General features: G+C 38.9%; 1 protein-coding gene across 16 annotated transcripts in view; it reads right to left on the reverse strand.

The window, feature by feature from the left end:
* Positions 1-20,062, reverse strand: part of CARMIL1 (capping protein regulator and myosin 1 linker 1) — a 349,148-nt gene that overhangs the window by 210,813 nt on the left and 118,273 nt on the right. For 15 of the 16 annotated variants that reach the window (XM_033092802.1, XM_033092806.1, XM_033092813.1 and 12 more), the window contains 2 exons: positions 19,953-20,012; positions 8,452-8,573 (listed from right to left, as the gene is read on the reverse strand). In XM_033092802.1, the coding sequence (XP_032948693.1) occupies positions 8,452-8,573; positions 19,953-20,012 (182 nt within the window). The remainder of the gene's footprint in view (positions 1-8,451; positions 8,574-19,952; positions 20,013-20,062) is intronic. The other variant, XM_033092808.1, reaches the window with a different exon arrangement.

The raw sequence follows: 20,062 nt of genomic DNA on the forward strand, positions 1-20,062 counted from the left end.
TCCTCACAAAACCTATTAGTACCATTATTTGCATTTTATAGATGAGGACACTGAGGCATTGAGAAGTGAGTTCACTTGCCTAGAGTCTCATCCCTGCAAGATCCAGTCAATCTGACACCTTCCAGTTTCACCTTGAGGCTCTCTCCACTCAAGTCCATAAAGCAGTTGGAAAATTGATTCTCCCTAAGTGTAACTATCATCTGACTGTAAAGGTCAAAAGCCTTCCCTGGCTTCCTAGTGCCTCTGCAATTGGACCTTACCCTTATCTCACAGTCATATGTGCAGGCTCTCAATTCCACTTAGGTTAGGCTATTGTTGTTCCCTGAAGCAGGCTGCAGCTGCACCTGCCCTCCTTCTGTGCTTCCAGTATCCAGTCACACAGTCCTGGCCATCTGACCACAGAACTCTCCCCAGGTATATCCCTGACAAAAGCTGTCCTCTCAAAAAAGGAGGAAAACAAACACAAATCAAATATATTTTTCTTTTCTAAAAATTAATTGTTATTATTTTCATTAGTTTCAGGTATGCAAAACAACATAATGATTAAACATTTACATTCCTCACAAAATAACCGCAACTAGTCTACTACCCATCTCAGACCGTAAATATTATAATACCAATGACTGTATTCCCTATGCTGTCCTTTGCATCCCATGACCATATATACACACATATTTTTTTTCTTTAATTATAGTTCACATTCAAAATTATTTTATACCAGTTTCAGTACAGTGGTTAGGCATTTATATAATTCATGAAGTGATCACCCTGGTAAGTCTAGTACCTGACACCATACACAGTTTTTACAACATTACTGACAATACTTCCCATATTGTATTTCAAATCCCGTGACTGTTTTGTGTCTACCAATTTGTACTCCCTAATCCCTTCACCTTTCTCACCTATACCCTCAAAGCCACTCCCATCTAGCAACCATCAGTTTGTTTTCTGTATCTATGAAGCTACTTCTGTTTTGTTTGCTTGTTTATTCTGTTCTTTAGATTCCACATATAAGTAAGATTATATGGTGTTTGTCTTTCTCAGTCTGACTTATTTCACTTAGCATGTCTCTAGTCCATCCATACTATTGCAAATGTAAGAGTTAAACTCCATTGTATAAATGTACCACAAGTTCTTTATCCAATCATCTGTTGATGGGCATTTCGGTTATTTCTATATCATGGCTACTGTGAATAGCATTTCAGTAAACACAGGGGTGCATATATTTTTTTCAAACTAGTGTTTTGCATTTCTTTGGAGAAATACCCAGGAGTGGAATAGCTGGGTCATAAGGTAGTTCTATTTTTAATTTTTTGAGGAACCTCCATACTGTTTTCCACAGTGGCTGCACCAATTTACAATCCCACCAACAGAGTGCACAAGGGTTCCCTTTTCTCCACATCCTCGCCAACACTTGTTGTTTGTTGATTTATTGATGGCAGACATGTTGACAGGTGTGAGATGACATCTCATAAAGATTTTAATTTGCAATTCTCTGATGATTAGTGACATTGAGCAACTTTTCATATGTCTATTGGCCATCTGTATGTCCTCTTCAGAGAAATGTTTCTTCATGTCCTTTGCCCATTTTTTAGCTGGATTGTTTGCTTTTTTGGTGTTGAGTTGTATGAGTTTTTTAATAAATTTTGGATATTAACCCCTTATCAGATGATATCTTTTAGTTTTGTTGATGATTTCCATTGCTGTGAAAAAAACTTTTCAGTCTGATGTAGTCCCATTTGTTTATTTTTTCTTTTGTTCCCCTTGCCCAAGAAGATGTATCAACAAAAATATTACTAAGCATAATGTCTGAGAGTTTATTTCCTGTATTTTCTTCTAGGAGATTTATGGTCTCAGAATTTACATTTAAGTCTTTAATCCATTTTGAGTTTATTCTTGGCATAAGAAGGTGGTCCAGTTTTCCCAGCACCATTTATTGAATAGACTGTCTTTAGCTCAATGTAAATTCTTTCTTCCTTTGTCATAGATTAAATAACCATACAGGCATGGATTGCCTTCTGGGCTCTCTATACTTACTGTTCCATTGATTTATATGTCTGTTTTTGTGCCACTACTATGCTGTTTTGATTACTATGGCCTTGTAGCATAATTTGACATCAGGTAGTGTGAAACCTCCAGCTTTGTTCTTTTTTCTCAGGATTGCCGTGCCTATTCAGGGTCTTTTATGATTCATATAAATTTTAGGATTATTTGTTCTAGTTCTGTGAAAAATGCCATTGGGATTTTGATATGGATTGCACTGAATCCATAGATTGCTTTGGGTAGTATGGACATATTAACTATATTAATTCTTCCTATCCATCAGTATGGTATATGCTTCCATTTATTTGTATCTTCTTTAATTTCTCTCGTCAATGTCCTATAATTTTCTGAGTACAGGTCTTCCTTAGTTACATTTATTCCTAAGTATTTTTTTGTCTACAATTACAAATGGGATTGTTTTCTTAATTTCTCTTTCTGATAGTGTGTTAGTGGTGTATAAAAATGCAATCGATTTCTGAATATCAGTTTTCTATCTGGCTACTTTACTGAATTCATTTATCAGGTCTAATAGTTTTTAGGTGGAATCTTTTGGGTTCTCTCTATATAGTATTATGTCACCTGCAAATAATAACAGTTTTACTTCTCCCTTTCCCATTTGGATGCCTTTTATTTCTTTTTCATATTAGATTGCTGGGGCTAGCATTTACAGTACTGTGTTGAATAAAAGTGGTGAAAATGGGCATCCTTGTCTTTTTCTTGATCTTAAGGAGAATGTTTTTTAGCTTTTCCCCATTGAGTATGATGTTAGCTGTGGGTTTGTCATATATGGCCTTTATTATGTTGACGTGTTCCCTCTATTCCCACTTTGCTGAGAGCTTTTATCATAAATGGCTGCTGGATTTTGTCAAATGCTTTTTCTGCATCTATTCATATGGTTTTTATTTTTCATTTTGTTTACATGGTGTATCATGTTAACTGATTTGTAGACATGGATCCAATCTTGCATACCAGGAATGAATCCCACTCAATAGTGGTGTATGATCTTTTAAATGTACTCCTGAGTTCAGTTAGCTACTATTTCGTTAAGGATTTTAGCATCTATATTCATTAGGGAATATCGACCTATAGTTTTTTTTGTAATGTAATTGTCTAGTTTTGGAATCAGGGTAATGTGGCCTCATAGAATGAGCTTAGGACCCTCCTTCATTGTTCTTTCTTATTTCCTTTCTTTTTTTTTCTTTTTTTTTTTTTGAATAGTGTGAGTAGAACAGGTGTTAATTCTTTTTTGAATGTTTGATAAAATTCACCTGTGAAGCCATCTGGTCCAGGACTTTTGTTTGTTGGGAGCTTTTTGATTAGTGATTCAATTTCATTGACAGTAATCGGTCTGTTCAGATTTTCTGTTTCTTCTTGATTCAGCCTTGGAATATTGTATGCTTCTCGGAATTTATTCATTTCTTCCATATTGTCCAATTTGTTGGCATATTATTTTCTTTAAATTTTTTGTATTTCTGCTGTGTCCACTGTAACTTTTCTTTCATTTCTGATTTTATTTGGGTCCTCTCTCTTTTTCTATCGATGAGTCTGGTTAAAGGTTTGTCAATTTTGTTTATCTTTTCAAAAGCCCAGTTCTTGGTTTTTTCTGGCACTTACATGATGCGAATGTTTGTTAAATTTGATGTTGTCCCACAGGTCCCTTAAACTATCTTCATTTTTCTTCTTCTTTTTTTTTTTTTTTGTTCTGATTGGGTGTTTTCTGCTATTCTGCCTTCTAAATCGCTGCTTTGATCCTCTGCTTCATCTAATCTGCTCTTGATTCCCTCTAGTGCATTCTTCATTTCCGTTATTGTACTCTTTATTTCTGACTGGTTCTTTATGGTTCCTATGTCCTTCTTTATGCGCTTACTATCTCTTTGTTGAAATTCTCATGAAGTTTCTTACGGATTCTTATAACCAATGTTTTAATCTCTGTTTCTGGGAGGTTGGTTGCCTCCATTTCATTTAGTTCTATTTGTTGAGGTTTCTCCTGTTCTTTTATTTGGGACATGTTTCTTGGTTTCCACATTCTGGCTGCCTCTCTGTGTTTGCTTCTATGTATTAGGTAGATCTCCTATGTCTCTCAGTCTTCCCTGGGTGACCTTATGTAGTATATGTCTTATGTGGTCCAATGGTGCAATCTCCTTCATCTCATGTTCATGTATTCCAGGACTGTCCTTTGAGGGGTTGTGTGTGTTCTCCTGTTGTAGTTAAGCCTTTATTGTTTTGGCATATCAGTGGGTGTGACTGACTCCCAGGCAACTGACTATGAGGATTGGCCATACCCACAGTGTATGAGCTACTGTGTGGGGGTTGACCCCTCAGAGGGGGATTCACACTGGCAGGCTCTTGTACTTGTTGAGACTCCCCTTCGGGTGTGCCACTTGTGGAGTTAACCAGGTAGTGCTCTGGTGTGGTCTGAAGTTGGCCTCTGGGTATGCTGTTTCTGGTGTCTCTTGGAAGGGGCTCCCATGCAGGCCAATTTCAGCCTTGCCTGTGACCACCTTGTGGCTACCTGGTAGGAGCCACAAAGTGGTTGGCTGCTGACTGTGCTCATCCTGGATGCCCTTGCTGTGAACCAAGGCCTGCCTCCACCAGTACTGGGCCTGTGGCAGCTTAGCAAAAAGCCCAAGGCCCCCTAGACGTAATGCCACCTGCCAGCTGCCCATAAGGCTCAGCCATTGAAAGAACCTCCTTAGGTGTGTGGGCTGGTCTGGTTGACCCAGTGTTGAGAGTACCTTCAGTGATGCAGCATTAGCTGGGCGGCACATGATCCCAGGGAGTCACAAGGTATGGTAGGCAGTCTTTACCAGGTTAATGCAGATTCAGTTCACATGCCAGTGACAGACCTGTAACCACTTCGCACAATGCCCTGAGAACACCACAGCCAGCCACTGCTTTCCTCGGGCTCGCAGATCCCTAGAGCTGGCCAAGAGAGGCTATAGCACAAATTTCTGGCTCCGTGACCACCGTCAAAAGTTCTTCAGGCAGCCACGAGCAATCCCATCCCATAACAGGCTTCCATGGCTTGTGGGCCATGGCCAGTCACCCAAGAGCTGAGAGTGCCACTGGCAATGCAGATCTAGGTGGGCAGGGTAGTGTTCCAAGGAGACACGGAGTGTGGATGGTGGTTTTTTCAAAGTTAATGCAATTTTCATTCTTGCACTGGTGCCAGGCCCATGACCAATGCACAAAAACACCCTAAGAACATCGTGGCTAGCCATCCCTTGTCTCAAGCGCGCAGGTCCCCAAGAGCCTCTCAAGAGAAGATGTGGCACAGGTTGTGGCTTACTCACTGCCAACCACCAAAAGTTCCCTGGGCCACCATATGTCATCCGCTGCTATAGGAGGTTTCCACAGCTTGTGTGACAGGGCTGGCTACTCAGCAGCTGTTGAGTGCCCTGGGTGATGCAGTACTAGCTGTGCAGCACAGGGACCCAGGGCATCACCAAGGTGATGTGCACACACAAATTTTACCAGACCAATGGTGTCTCAGACTTGGCCCGTTGCGGGGGACAGGGAAGGGGAGATACGGGAGGGGGGTTCAACATAGAAAAGATGGCACCCTCCTGTAGGTTACACGTGAGGCAGGCTCTACACAAAGATAATGGCTGCTGTCCCTCAGCCCTTACCTCAAAGCCACACAACTCAGTCTTTCCCTGTATGTCACTGGCGCCTCTCGAGTTGTTGCTCCTCCACCAGAAACCAGGTGAGTGTTTGCAAGAGAGTGGGTCTGTGTGCGGGCCATTTAAAGGGCATCTGGGTTTCCAGCCACCTTTCATCTCGCCAGGACAGGCAGACAGAGTAGAGTCCTCGCTGATTTTCACTGCCAGATGTTGTGGGAACTCCTCCTGGCATAGGATCCCTGGGCTGGGGAGCCTGGTGTGGGGCTGGGACCCTTCCCTCTTCTGGGGGGACCTCCACCACCAAGGTGTTCCTCCTGATGTTCAAGGTGATGTCCTCCTATCTGTGAGTTTAGGGTCAGCCTGTTTCGCATCTCCTCCTCTACTACCTGTCTCAATGTGGCCTCTTCTTTATATCCTTAGTTATAGGGGTTCTGTTCAGCTAGTCTTCAGATGATTCTTAAAGTTGATGGTTCTATAATTTATTTGTAATTTTGGTGTGATCCTGTGATGCAGTATGCATAGCATTTACCTAATCCACCATCTTGGACTATCTCCCCAAAATTATTTTCTCAACATCCAGAGTTAAATGTGACTTCCCCTCCTCTGATATCTGCAGATGTATCACTCTCATCATTATATTATTTGTGGAACGTTCTTGCACTATCTTTAGACTATAAACTCTTAGAGGGCAGGAAACATTCTACTCATGTATGTGCCACGAGGAAGTTCTTAAGAGAATATTTTCTAAATTAATTCCAACTTATCCTAGTGACTTAACTTAGTATCAAAAAAACTAGCTTGATTTTGGAGAGAAGCCAAGGTGCTTGATATTAAAGAAGCTGAAGGCCACAAGGCAAAATAGCTTCCTGTAGAGAACTGCTTTGACAGACACTTCTGTGGAAACAGATTAAAACAGCATTCAGACTATAACTATTTCTTGGGTTTCCCTTCACTACCACTGTCTTGGAGGTGAGGCTTCCGATGATAGTGTTGCACAGCAAAGATGAGAATGTTAACAAAGCAATTTTAACAGTGATTAGATATTTTTTATGGCTGCCCTGGCTGTGTTTGTCCTCCTGATTCTTGATTGCTGCTCATCAGACATTTTCCTGTTGACCAGTCCCTGCCAGAAGTGCTCTGAGCATGGAGGGAAATGAGGCTAGGGACCCAAGGTCCCCACGACTGGCTCAGGTCATATATTTGATGGACCAATGATTCAAATAAGGCTTGAGGAGTTCAAATATAGTTGCATATTTTCTCCAACTAATTATGAGGTCGTTGGGGACATATTTTATTTTGCATCTTCTATATTATTTATGTAAAGGAACTATTTTCCTTACTGACAGTTTTAACTTCAGGCATATCAGGAAAGTAGAAGAGAGGATATGGTTACCTACTTCCTTACCCTCTCTAGTCACAATTACCAACACCAATATAACTATACATTTCCCTGGCCAAAATCATGTAGTATAATCTAAGGAACTTCAAGAGTAAAGGCAGAACATGTAAGTTACAAAATACCAAGAATTTATTTTGATAAGCTAACTGTGTGTGTTGAATACAAAAATGAAATGAAAGTCAAGTACATTTAAGTTACTTAAATTCTCTGCCAAGTCATTTTCTAAATATAATCTGCACTTTCTTCCACATTGGTACCTTCATTTGAACTGCCTCTCCTTTCCCTACCTCCTCTTGTAAATACTCTTCATCCTTTTCAGGTAGATCTCCTCTGCATAGCCAGCCTGCATTCATTCACTGCCCATCTCCACCCAATCACCTACTGTCTCATCTGCTTTCTATCACCTGAGTTCAAGTGTCCGTGGTTTGAAGGCAGGGCCACTGTCTGCTAACTTCTATTATGTTCCCAGATCACATCATCCAACTCTATTTAGGCACTGAGTAAGCATGAAATTTATGGGCCTGTGCAAAACGTCAGTGAGTATCTACTACATGCCAAGGACTAGGGATCTAAGATTAATAACAACACAGTCTTTGCTCTAGCAGATCCCAGGCTAGAAGGAAGGACACTTACATCGTGTGCTCTGTGTACCTCTTACCTTCTCCTGGATAGTGCTTACTACCCTGTCTCCAACAACAATCTCTCACTTTCTACTACATTATTCCCCTCGTTATAGCCATATGCTCCAATATCTCCCATTCTGAATACAAATAAAATTTCACATGCCTTTAGCTATATTCTATTTGTCAGTTCCCCTTCAGAGCTAAACTTCTCCAAGAAGTTTTCTACATGTACCACATCCACTTTCTCACTTCACAATCAGGGCAGTCTGCCTCTCCCTACCAAACACTACAACTGCTCTGGTCAAGGCCTGTGCCCTTCATGGTATCAACTCAGTAGATACCCTCAGCATGTCCAATGCCCAGTGTCAGTTTGCAATCACCAGTCCTTCCTTCAGAAAGTCTTCCAGGCTCTGGTTTTCCAAGGGAATCCTTACCCGACTCCCTTTTAGGCTTTTCCCCTTTAACTTGACCTCTAAGTGTTGGGCTCACTGTCAAGACACTTTCTCTCTCTAGGTGACCTCATCAACAGTCATGCAGCAAGATCCTCTTGACACTAATGACTCTCACCTCTGCTACATTTCCAGACGTGGACCTTCTCTGTAAGCTCCAGCCTCACATATCTAACTGCCTACCTGGATATTTAAGAGAAGAAGGAAGTGTGAAAGAGGAACTAAGAGAAGGGGTGGGAGGAAAGCATGTTCTTATTCGCCAAATTGAAGAGGAAAAAGTTCTCTGCCCCCCACCCTTCTGCAGGAGAACTCACACTGGAGAAAGGCCAGGAAATATCCTCCGCAGGCAGGAGCCGATGTGAGCCAGCACCTCACTCACATCCTCGGACGAAGCCATCCTCATGGACAAGCTATACTTCTCAGTTTCCACGACCATCTGCAAGAGCCGGAAGGGACACTGATTAAAAATGATTCCAATTCCTTGAATTTTTAATTTTAAATAACATAAACTATATACTCACACTGATGATATCCACTAATACATTTCTGCTTTTTCAGAAGCACTTCCTTAAAATAACACTCGTGGTTTAAGACTCAAAGGAGTATTTGGGTAGAAGGTGGACAGGTTGTCAGAAACACCCAAAAACTAAAGCAAGTGTTGGTAAGGGCCAAACTACACATTCAAACAGACACTCCACAGGTGATAGAGACTGAATTTCCACATTTGCACATGACTTTTCCTTATACCAAGATTTTGTCTGGAGATGTCATCATGCAATGGCCTACTATCCCTTGTAAGTAAGAAATCTCCTTCAGTGGATGCCTCAGGGCAATCTGAGAGGTACCTTTCTTATTTTCTAAATTTGTTTTAAAAACAAGAAACCTTATGAGGTATTTAAATGAAATGTAAAAACCTTTTGCCTGGTAACAAAAGAAAAATAAAATGCTTATAAAAATTTCAACTTTCCTAAGAAGAGGGGATACTTGGAAAGGATTATATAAAGGGAACAAAGTAATAAATGTTTAGTGCTAGGTAAAGAGTCATTCTTGTACTTAACTGCTAGAGGTATCCAAAGCTTATACCAAATTTATTCAGACTGGGGTTACATAGCTAGCCCTATAAATAAGTAGAAATCAACCTGAAAAAAAAAGTGCAGGTCGCAAAAAGACCAACAGGTTGATTATGGGAACATTTTAAATAAAAAGAATCAACTTCAATCACTTAAAAATAATATTGCCCTCTTGGATCTCAAAAATATTTACATAAAATGCACTCCCTTTGGATTATCACTGCCTCAAAATATCCTCATCCATTTACTTCCTGTTGTTACTTAATTTGTACAAAAATTTGATGGAGGAACACACTTTATTAACTAACTAACTGGATTAACAAAGCGGTTTTTAGATTTGTTTTAGGTTGACCTAAAATTGGCCAAATTACAAATAATAATCTGTCTTTCAAATTGTTTATGTTAAAAGGAAAAGTAATGCAATTTATTTGTCAAAATGATGAGATCAAAGAGAAAGACTTAAGTGATTTGAGTCCTGAAAATACTACTTTTCCATAAGTACCCTTAGAGAAATCTGTTAACAAGTATATAATGCATACAACTTCTGTGCCAGTTATTTGAATCCCTATATAAAAAACATATTTGTAAGCCTAATTTGCAGCATGTTCATCAAGAAATTGATAGCATAGTAAGTATTTACTGAACTGGAAGTGTTTATTGATCAACCCCAGGCTACCTCAATGAGGAATCTTAAGTGAGACCAAAGCCGCTTTGTGTAGTTGGCTCAGACGTTCCATATACACCTATCTGTGCATGTTTTTAGAAGCAAATACTTTGGGAGACAGCCGGTGTTCTCACCCTGTCCCCAACTTTATTGTTCCCTACAGGGTACTCCTACTTTGGGTGTGAGTAATTAGTAATTAGCTCATTCTAATTCCACTTAATCTTAACACCTCATCATCCTTAATTACACAGGATTGAATAGAGTGACGGGAAAAAAAAGGTGACAGGTGGGGGAAGAAATGAAGCCTTCAAATTCAACCTTATATGAAAGGACTGGCACAGCCCTGCATATGTCACCACCTTTGATAATGCAAAGATAGCAACAAAGTGATGGCAGTGAGACTAACACAGTAAATCATTTCATTAGGAAAAAACCCCTCTCAAATACCTCTTTCACTGCTATTTCAGCTGGGGTAAAACAGAATATTTGGAACACATTTTGCTTAGACACCTAGTAGAATACAATCCATGACATCTAATACACAGTTAAAATAATAACAAAAAATATAAGCTATAGTATCTTATTTAAGATTCAAATGTGCAACCCCACCACACCTGCTCTTGTAAGGCAGAACAACCAGACTAAACGCTAAGAGAAGCATTTTTTACTAAACCTCAGCCAATAGATCTGTGAAGTGTTTTTCCTCCAACAGAAACAGCCATGGGTAATTTGCCAAAAGCATTCTATGACACAGCAAACAATTAACCTAATAATTAAAATAAAATAAAAATCACAGGTGTTTTAGTTGTACAAGACACAGTCCAAAAATCCAGTAACTATAAAACGTTATTAATTGCTCGCTTCGATTTACTGACCATGAAGGCAACAGAAACCTGAACACCAGAAAAGGCTATGACAATGAGACTTGGAGAATAAGATAAAGGTCTCCCACATTTCCACAAGGAAGAGGAAAATAGCAAAAGTAAAAGTCACATTTCACTAACTCAATAACACATCCACTCTCACTCATACAACAAACTATGTGTATCCCAGGCATTTTATCTGAATGCACAAACTATAATTAAATCATGATAAAAATAACAATGACAAAAGTTAATAAATCCCAGAGAACATTAGAAAAGAATGTCCTAATCAAGGCTAGATCATGAGTGCCACAGGCAAACACTATCAGCCTTATAATATTATTATGTAAGAGAAAATAAAAATTATAAACATCAAGGGTCTGAGGTTACACAGGTTGTTAGTTATCCACCTTTGGAATAACCAAATCAAATGGTGCATTTGATGAAAATAAAAATGTCCACCCCAGACATACTGAATCCTGTCGTGTGTGTGGGAAGGGTGGGGGCATGGGGGTGAGTGATAGGGAGAAGGGTACTACTGAAGGTATCATTATTTTTAAAAAGAACACCAGGTAATTTTGAAACATCAAATTTGGAATGTGATTAAGTGACTGGTAGTGCCAGTGTCTGAACTGCTAGCCCCTTTGTGGAAGCAGAACCATTGTTTCACTATAATTTCATCTCCAAGGTCCACACCATGGGACAAAGCTAAATTGAAGTCTCATTATAGAGCTATTCTTTTGGTACATATAGTGACAGAACAGCTCTATGGGACTAAGGTTGACTGTTTTATACCCAGTTCCTCTGAATGTCAGAAGTATGGAAGGGACACGACTACAAAGTGGGATAAAACCACTCCCAGCAATGACATGGGAAAATTAGTGACGTATCAACATCCTATCTCATAATTAAATACCAAAGTTATATTATATTTTGAACATAACCTTGGCATTAACATTTTAATAGTGCCTTTCTTCTTGCATCCCAACCCCCAAATCATAAACATAAACACTTTTATTTAAGAAAATCAAGAAGCCCCTGGTTATGTCACTATTCATGAGTGATGATGCCCTACTTACAAGCCAATAGGTTTATCCAAATGGGCAAACATATGAAGCTACTATTTTTCATCCAAACCTAAACACATAGGATAAAACATTGCTCTAAGATGAACTACGGAAAAGTTCCAAGGATTTGTATGTGATCTTAATCAACATAAAATGACAACTTTGATAATTTCTTTTAGGACCATTACCAACAACCTGCACACACACATGCAAGCACACACATGTGCACACGCATGTGCATATTTTCCTTATAGTTTTGAAAACCAAAACAAAAAGTAGAAGAATGTAATAAAGATCAGAGAAAGAATCAATGGAATCAACAGCGAAAATAAATGAAACCAAAAAGCAAATTATTTGAGAAGATCAATAAAATTGACAAACCTCTAAAATGACTGATATGGGAAAAAAATAAAAAGAGAAACCAAATTATCAATATCAGGAATGATATCATACAGACATTTTAAGAATAACAAATGGATACTATAAACAACTTTATAGCAATAAATTCACAATGGAGATGAAATGGACTAATACCATTTTTTAAAAGATTTTATTTTTTGACATTTTGAAAATAATTTTATATTAATTTCAGGTGTACAGCATAATGGTTAGACATTTGTATAATTTAAGAAATGATCCCCCTGACTAACCTAGTACTCACCTGGAACTATACATAGTTATTACCACATTATTGACTATATCCCCTATGCTTTACTTTACATCCCCAGGACTATTTTGTGACTACCAATTTGTACTTCTTAATCCCTTCACTTTTTTCACCCTGCCCCACAAACCTCCTACCATCTATCACCCTGATGAATCTAGCACCCATCTAACACCACACAGTTATCACAATATTTTTTACTATATTCCTTATGCTATACCCTTCATCCCCAGGACTACTTTGTAACAACCAATTTGTACTTCTTAATCCCTTCTACTTCTTCACCCACCCTCTCCACTCCCCTCCCATCTGGCAACCATCAAAATTTTCTCTGTATCTATGAGTTTGTTTCTGTTTTGTTTGTTTATTTTGTTCTTTAGATTTCACATATAAGCGAAATCACATTGCATCTGTCTTTCTCTGTCTGACATACTCCACTCAGCACAGTGTATGTCTCAGCACAGAGTATGTCTGACATACTCCACTCAGGACCTCCAGGTCCATCCATGCCACTGCAAATGGCAAGAACCTTTTCTCTTCCATGGCCAAGCAATATTCCATTGTATATATGAGGTCTGACTTGTTGCAACAATCTTGCTAACCTTTTTGATATCAGAGGGATTATTCACTATCAATTTGTATCAACTGGGCAAACAGTTAACCAAGCTTACTATTTGGAAGTGTTGAAAAGGCTGTGTGAAAAAGTTAGACAACCTGAACTTTTCGCCAACAATTCATGGCTCTTGCATCACGACAATGCACCAGCTCCCACAACACTGTCTATGAGGGAGTTATTAGCCAGTAAAGAAATAGCTGTATTGGAACACCCTCCCTATTCATGTGATCTGGCCCCCAATGACTTCTTTCTTTATCCAAAGATAAAGAAAATATTGAAAGGAAGACATTTTGATGACATTCAGGACATCAAGGGTAATACGACAATAGTTCTGATGGCCAGTCCAGAAAAAAAGAGCTCCAAAATTGCTTTGAAGGGTGGACTAGGTGCTGGCATCGGTGGATAGCTTCCCAAAGGGAGTACTTCGAAGGTGACTGTAGTGATATTCAGCAATGAGGTATGTAGCATTTTTTCTTGGATGACTTCATGAACTTCATTGTCCGACCTCTTCGAATGTACCACCTACTCTTTATCCATTCATCCATCAACAGACATCCAGGCTGCCTCCATATCTTGGCCATTGTAAACAATGCTGCAAGGAACATATGAATGCATATGTCCTCTTGAAGTAGCATTTTGGGTTTCTTCGGATAAATACCCAGAAGTGGGATTACTGGGTCCTTTTTTGTCTCTTGTTATACCCTTTGTTTTAAAGTCTATTTTGCCTGGTATAAGTATCATTTCCCCACTTTTTTTTTTTTCTTTTTCATTTCCATTTTCATGAAATAACTTTTTCCATCCCTTTACTTTTAGTCTGTGTGTGACTTTCTATCTGAAGTCTCTTGTACACAGTATATGTAGGAGTTTTGTTTTCTTATCCATTCGGCCACCCTATGTCTTTGATAGGAGCATTTAATCCATTTACATTGAAAATACTTGTTGATAGATATGTAGTTATTGCCATTTTATTATTCATATTTTTGATGTGTTTTTTTTCTTTTCTTTCCATCTTCAAGAAGTCCCTCTAACATTCTGGTTCGGTGGTGATGAACTCCTTTAGCTTTTTCTTGTGTAGGAAGTTCTTTATCTGTCCTTCCATTCTAAATGATAGCCTTGCTGGGTAATCTTGATTTTCTTATAGGTCCTTGATTTTCATTACTTTGTACATTTTGTGCCAGTCCCTTCTAGCCTGCAAAGTACTGTTGAGCAATCAGCTGACAGTCTTATGGGAGCTCCTTTAGAAGTAAATAATTGTCTTTTGCTGCTTTTAGAATTCTCTCTTTGTCTTTAACCTTTGCCGTTTTAATTGTGATGTGTCTTGGTGTGGGCCTGTTTGAGTTCATCTTGTTTGGGGCTCTCTGCACTTCCTGGACTTGTATGTCTATTTCCTTTACCAGTTTAGGAAAGTTTTCAGTCATTATTTCTTCAAATAGGTTCTAAATTCTTGCTTTCTCTCTTCTCCTTCTCGTACCCCTATGATGTGAATGTTGTTACACTTGATGTTGTCCCACTGGTCTCTTAAACTATCCTCATTTTTTGGATTCTTTTTTCTTTTTTTCTGTTCCAATTGGGTGTTTCCTGCTACCTTGTCTTCCAAAGCACTGATTTGATCCTCTGGTTCATCTAGTCTGCTGGTGATTCCTTCTAGTGCAATCTTCATTTCAGTTATTGTATTCTTCACCTCTGACCAGTTCATTTTTTTTTTTATTAATGGTTTCTATGTTCTCTCTCTCTCTCTCTCTCTCTCTCTCTCTCTCTATATATATATATATATATATATATATATATATATATATATATATATATATATACATGATTGCTATCTCTTTGTTGAAGTTCTTATAAGTTCCTTGAGCATCCTTACAACCATTGTTTTGAACTCTATACCTGGTAGGTTACTTTGTTTAGTTTTGTTTAATTCTTTTTCTGGAATTTTCTCATGTTCTTTCACTTGGGATGTATTTCTTTGTTTCCTCATTTTGGCTGCCTCTCTGTGTTTGTTTCTATGTATTATCTGCTATGTCTCCCAGTCTTCGTCGGGTGGCCTTATGTAGTAGGTATCCTGTGGGGGCCCAGTTGCACAGTCTCCCTCATGACCTGACCCAGGTGCTCTAGGAGTGTCCCTTGTGTCGGTTGTGTGTGCCCTCCTGTTATAGTTGAGCCTTTATTGCTATTGGTACATCAGTGGGTGGGGATGATCCTTAGACAGACCGGCTGTGGGGTTTGGCCACATTTACAGCTTGCTGGCTAATGTGTGGGGGGCTTAACCTCACAGAGTGGGATTTGCCCCAGAGGGCTCTGATGCCTATTGACATCCCTTTGGGTATTCCACTTGTGGAGCTAATTGGGAGGTGCTCTGCTGTGGTCTGAAGTCAATCTCCGAGTATGTTGGTTATGGGGCCTCTTTGAAGAGACTACGGTGCAGGCCCAGGGCAGCCTCTGCCTATGACTAGCTTGGTAGGAGCTACAAAGCGATCCAGTGGGTTGCTGCCTGTGCTGTACCTGGAAGTGCATGGGAGAGGCCATACTATGATCTCAGGACAGCTGCCACTAGTACTGCATCTGGGGTAGTTCTGCAAAAAGCCAGGACATTCCGAGGCCTGCTGCCACTTGCCAGATCCCATAAGGTTCAGTTACTGATAAAGCCTCCTGCATTAAGGAGTTGGGTATGGCAGGGTCTCAATGAGTCACCAGGGTGGAGCAAACAGAGATCACCAGACCAATCCAGATTCAGATTTGGCCATGGGCATGGGGGAGGGCACAACACCGGAAAGATGGTGCCCACCTGACAGCTGTACAGGAGGACCACCCCACACAGGGAAAATGGCGATGTCCCTTCTGTCCTAGCCCTGAAGTTACACAACTCAGTCTCTACCCATATGTCTCCAACGCCCCCAAGTCACCGTCCCTCTGCTGGAGCCTAGGGAGAGTGCCTGTACGGGCCCTTTAAGAGTACGTGTGGGTATCCTACAGCTTTCCTTCCCAGTCAGAATCCCTACTGTTTTTCACAGCCAGATACTGTGGGGGCTCCTCTTCCTAGTACCAGTACTCTGGGCTAGGGAGCCTGATGTGGGGCTGGCGTCACTCGCTCCTCTGTAGGGAACTTCTGTGGCCAAGATATCTCTCCTTATTTTCAACTGCCACACGTGGGTGTGGGACCAGCCCATTTCACTTCTCTGCCCCTTCTACCAGTCTTGACGTGCCTTCTTTATAGCCTTAGTTATAACACTTATGCTCTGCTACACTTCAGATGGTTCTCTAGGTTGACTGTTCTATAATTTAGTTGTAATTTTGATGTGTTCACGGGATGAGGCGAGCACAGTGTTTACTACTCCACCATCTTGGCTCTCTCAGCAAAATGGACAAATTTCTTAAAAGACACAAATTACAAAAGCTCACTCAATAAGAAACATATGAATGTGTCTATATCTATTAAAGAAATAAAATTTGTAGTTAAAAATCTTCCCAAAGAGAAAACTCCAGGCACAGATGTTTTCACTGGTAAATTAAACCAAATATTTAAAGAATTATAAACATTTCTTTAAAAATTGAAGACAAAGGACTACTTCCCAACCCACCATATGAGTCCATGATTACTCTAATATGGAAAGCAAACAAAACCATTTATAAAATAGAAAACTACAGCCAATGACTCATTAACATGGATGCAAAGATTCTTCACAAAATTTTAACAAATGGAATTTGACAATATATAAAAAGGATAATACATTATGACCAAATGGAATTAATCCCAGAATGAAAGTTGATTTACTATTGGAAAATCAATCAATATAAGTCACCATATTAATAATTCAAAAAGAAAACACGCACAGTAATCTCAACAGATACACAAAAAACATTTGACAAAATCCAACAGTAGTTTCTGATAAAAACTCTCAGCAAACTAGGAATAGAACTTCCTAACTAGATTAAAGGCATCTATGAAAAACCTACATCTACCATCACACTTAATGGAAAAAAATGAATGCTTTCCCTCGAAGACTGGAATAAAACAAGGATGTCTGTTCTCACCACTTCTATTCAGCACTGTAATGGAGACATTAGCCAGTGCAATTTCATGTTACCCTACCAGTGACAGACCAATAAGTTAGCCTGTTGCGGTTTTATGAATGTTGGCAGGAGTTAGGAGACTCCAGGGTCAGAGATAAAGCACTTTGTTATTCAGGCACAGTAAAGGGCACCAAGTTTGCATAGATTCTCCCTGACCCCCAAAGTCCCACAGGGTGACATGGAGGGCTCAGACAAATGCCTGCACACACAGGGGGCTATTAAAAAGGAAAGGAACTCTGGATATTGGGGAATCTCCTATTTTCGTGGTAAACATAAGCAAGCCTGCTCTTCATTCGGAGGGAAACATTCCATCATCTCCCAAGGCTGCTTACTGCACACATAACCCTGAGAACCAGCCTGGGTAAAGCAGAGTCACAGAATGAATTCATACCCAGTAGGATATGTGAAAGCCCACGAGACCCACAAGGAATTTCTCCCAACAGCAATACAGCAAGGAAAAGAAATAAATGGCATCAATATTTGAAAAAAAGTAAGTAAAACTGTCTTTATTTACAAGACACAGTTATCTGTCTAGAAAATGATGCAATCTATTTTTAAAAGCTACCATAACTAATAGGTGAATATAGAAAGGTAACAGGATACGAGAGCAACATGCAAAAATCAATTATATTTCTATATACCAGCAAGAAATAGAACGTTGAAATTGTAAAACAATACCATTTATAATGGCATCAAAAATATGAAATATTTAGGAATAAATCTGACAAAAGATGTGTAAAACCTGTACATTGAAAGCTACAACAAAATACAACTGAGAGAAATTAGAGAACTAAATCAGTGGAGAAATATGCCATTTTCTTGGATCAGAGACTCCATATGTTAAGATGTCCCCAAATTAATTCATAGATTCAATATCAACAAAGTCTAAAATTCATATGGAATCTAGAATCTAGAGGATCTAGAATCACTAAAACAACTTTGAAAGACTAATGCTGTCTGATTTCAAGTCTTACTAGGAAGCTACAGTAATCAAGGCAGTGTGGTAGTGGCATAAAGATACATAAATACCAAAGGGACAGGATTGAGAGTCCAGAAATAAACTGACATTTACATGAACAATTGATCTTCAACAAAACTGAAAGCCAGTTCTGTGGGGAATCAATGTTCTTTCACATAAATGGCATTAGAACACGTGGATATACTATACTATGCACACACAAAAAAAAAAAGAAAGAAAAGAAAAGAAAAGGAAAAGAACAGAACACTAATCCATATATTGTTTGCTTTATATACATAAATTACCTCAAAATGGATCATAGACCTAAATGCGTAACCTAAAGCTATAAAATCTCTAGAATACATAAAACATTTTGTGACCTTGCATCAAGCAAAGATTTATTCAATCTAACACCAAAAAAGTACGATGCATAAAAGGTTGATAAATTGGACTTCATCAAAATTTAAAACTTCTACTCTTTGAAAGGCACTATAAAGAAAATGAAAGGATAAGCTACAGACTGAGAGGAAATATGTATAAATCATATTTCTAATAAAGGACATGCATTCAGAATAATATATAAAGAACTATTAAAATTTTAAGAAAACAACTCAATTTAAAAAATGGTGAAAGATTTGACACTTGACCAAAGATATCTGATGGCAAATAAAAAGATGCTCAATATCTTTAGTCATTAGGGAACTGCAAATTGAAACCACAATGAGAAAGCACTGCATACTTATTAAAATGGCTAAAATTAAACAGATTGACCATGCCAGTGTTGGGGAGGGCATGGAGAAATTGGAATTCTCACACACTGCTGTTTTCAATGTAAAATGACACAACCACTTTGGAAAACAGTGTGGCAACTTCATAAAAAATTAAATATATACCAACTATACCATTACGTCATTCCACTCCTAGATATTTACCCATAGGAAATGAAAGCCTATGTCCAATCAAAGACTTGTACATAAATGTTCACGGCAGCTTTACTTGTCACGGACAAAAACTGGAAACAACCCAAATGCCCATCAGCAAGTGAATGGATAAGCAAACTGTGAAATAGCAATACAATGGAACCCTACTAGGCAGTAAAAAGGAATGAACTGTTGGGACATGCAACAAAATAAATCAATCTCAAAATATTTATACTGACTGAAAGAAGGCAGACAATAAAGAGTACATAGTGTATAATTCCATTCATTTAAAATTTTAGAAAATGCAAACTAATTTGTATCAGCAGAGAACAGGTACCTGCAGCTGAGGAGGAGGGTAGGGGGTAGTGTTGACAGGTTTACAAGGAAACTTTGAGGGTGATGGTTACGTTCAGTATCTTGATCGTGGTAATGGTTTCACAGGGACACATATGTCAAACTTACCAAGTTGTACACTTCAGTTTACTATATTATACTCTATAAAGCTGTTTTTTAAAGTCTACATTTTATTAATACCAAAAAATTCATTTATCACTATATTCCCAGAAAGACCTTATATAATACTGCCTAAGAGCTATGAAATTTTACTGCTAAAAGTTATACAAAATCTCTAAGGAACAGCATTCTCACGTTTACATTGCCTGCTAACGAGATAATTAGTTCTTTTCAAACTGAGTTATGAAGAATGTTTTCCTTATCAGAACCAATTCCCGACTCCTGCTGACACAGACCCCGGTCAGTCTCTCATTCAGAAACTTCCATTTTCCATAATCTTGCTTTTCTACATTATCTCAAGAAACATTCAACAGTGAAACGAAACAGAAGATGTTTCACAGTTTCAGAAACTCAAGAGAGATGAGGACCTTGGAGTTATGACAACAAAGTTGCCGTTGTTCATACTCACCTGAGCTGGCTTGCTACAGGTGACACCATGAATCTCCAGGTAGCTGAAGGTTAACTCGAGCTGCAAATGAAGGAGGGGAAGTAAAGACCTGTAATGAGGATTTTAAAACA

This window comes from Rhinolophus ferrumequinum, chromosome 22 (genome assembly GCF_004115265.2).
Source record: "Rhinolophus ferrumequinum isolate MPI-CBG mRhiFer1 chromosome 22, mRhiFer1_v1.p, whole genome shotgun sequence".
NCBI classification, from domain to species: Eukaryota; Metazoa; Chordata; class Mammalia; order Chiroptera; family Rhinolophidae; genus Rhinolophus; species Rhinolophus ferrumequinum.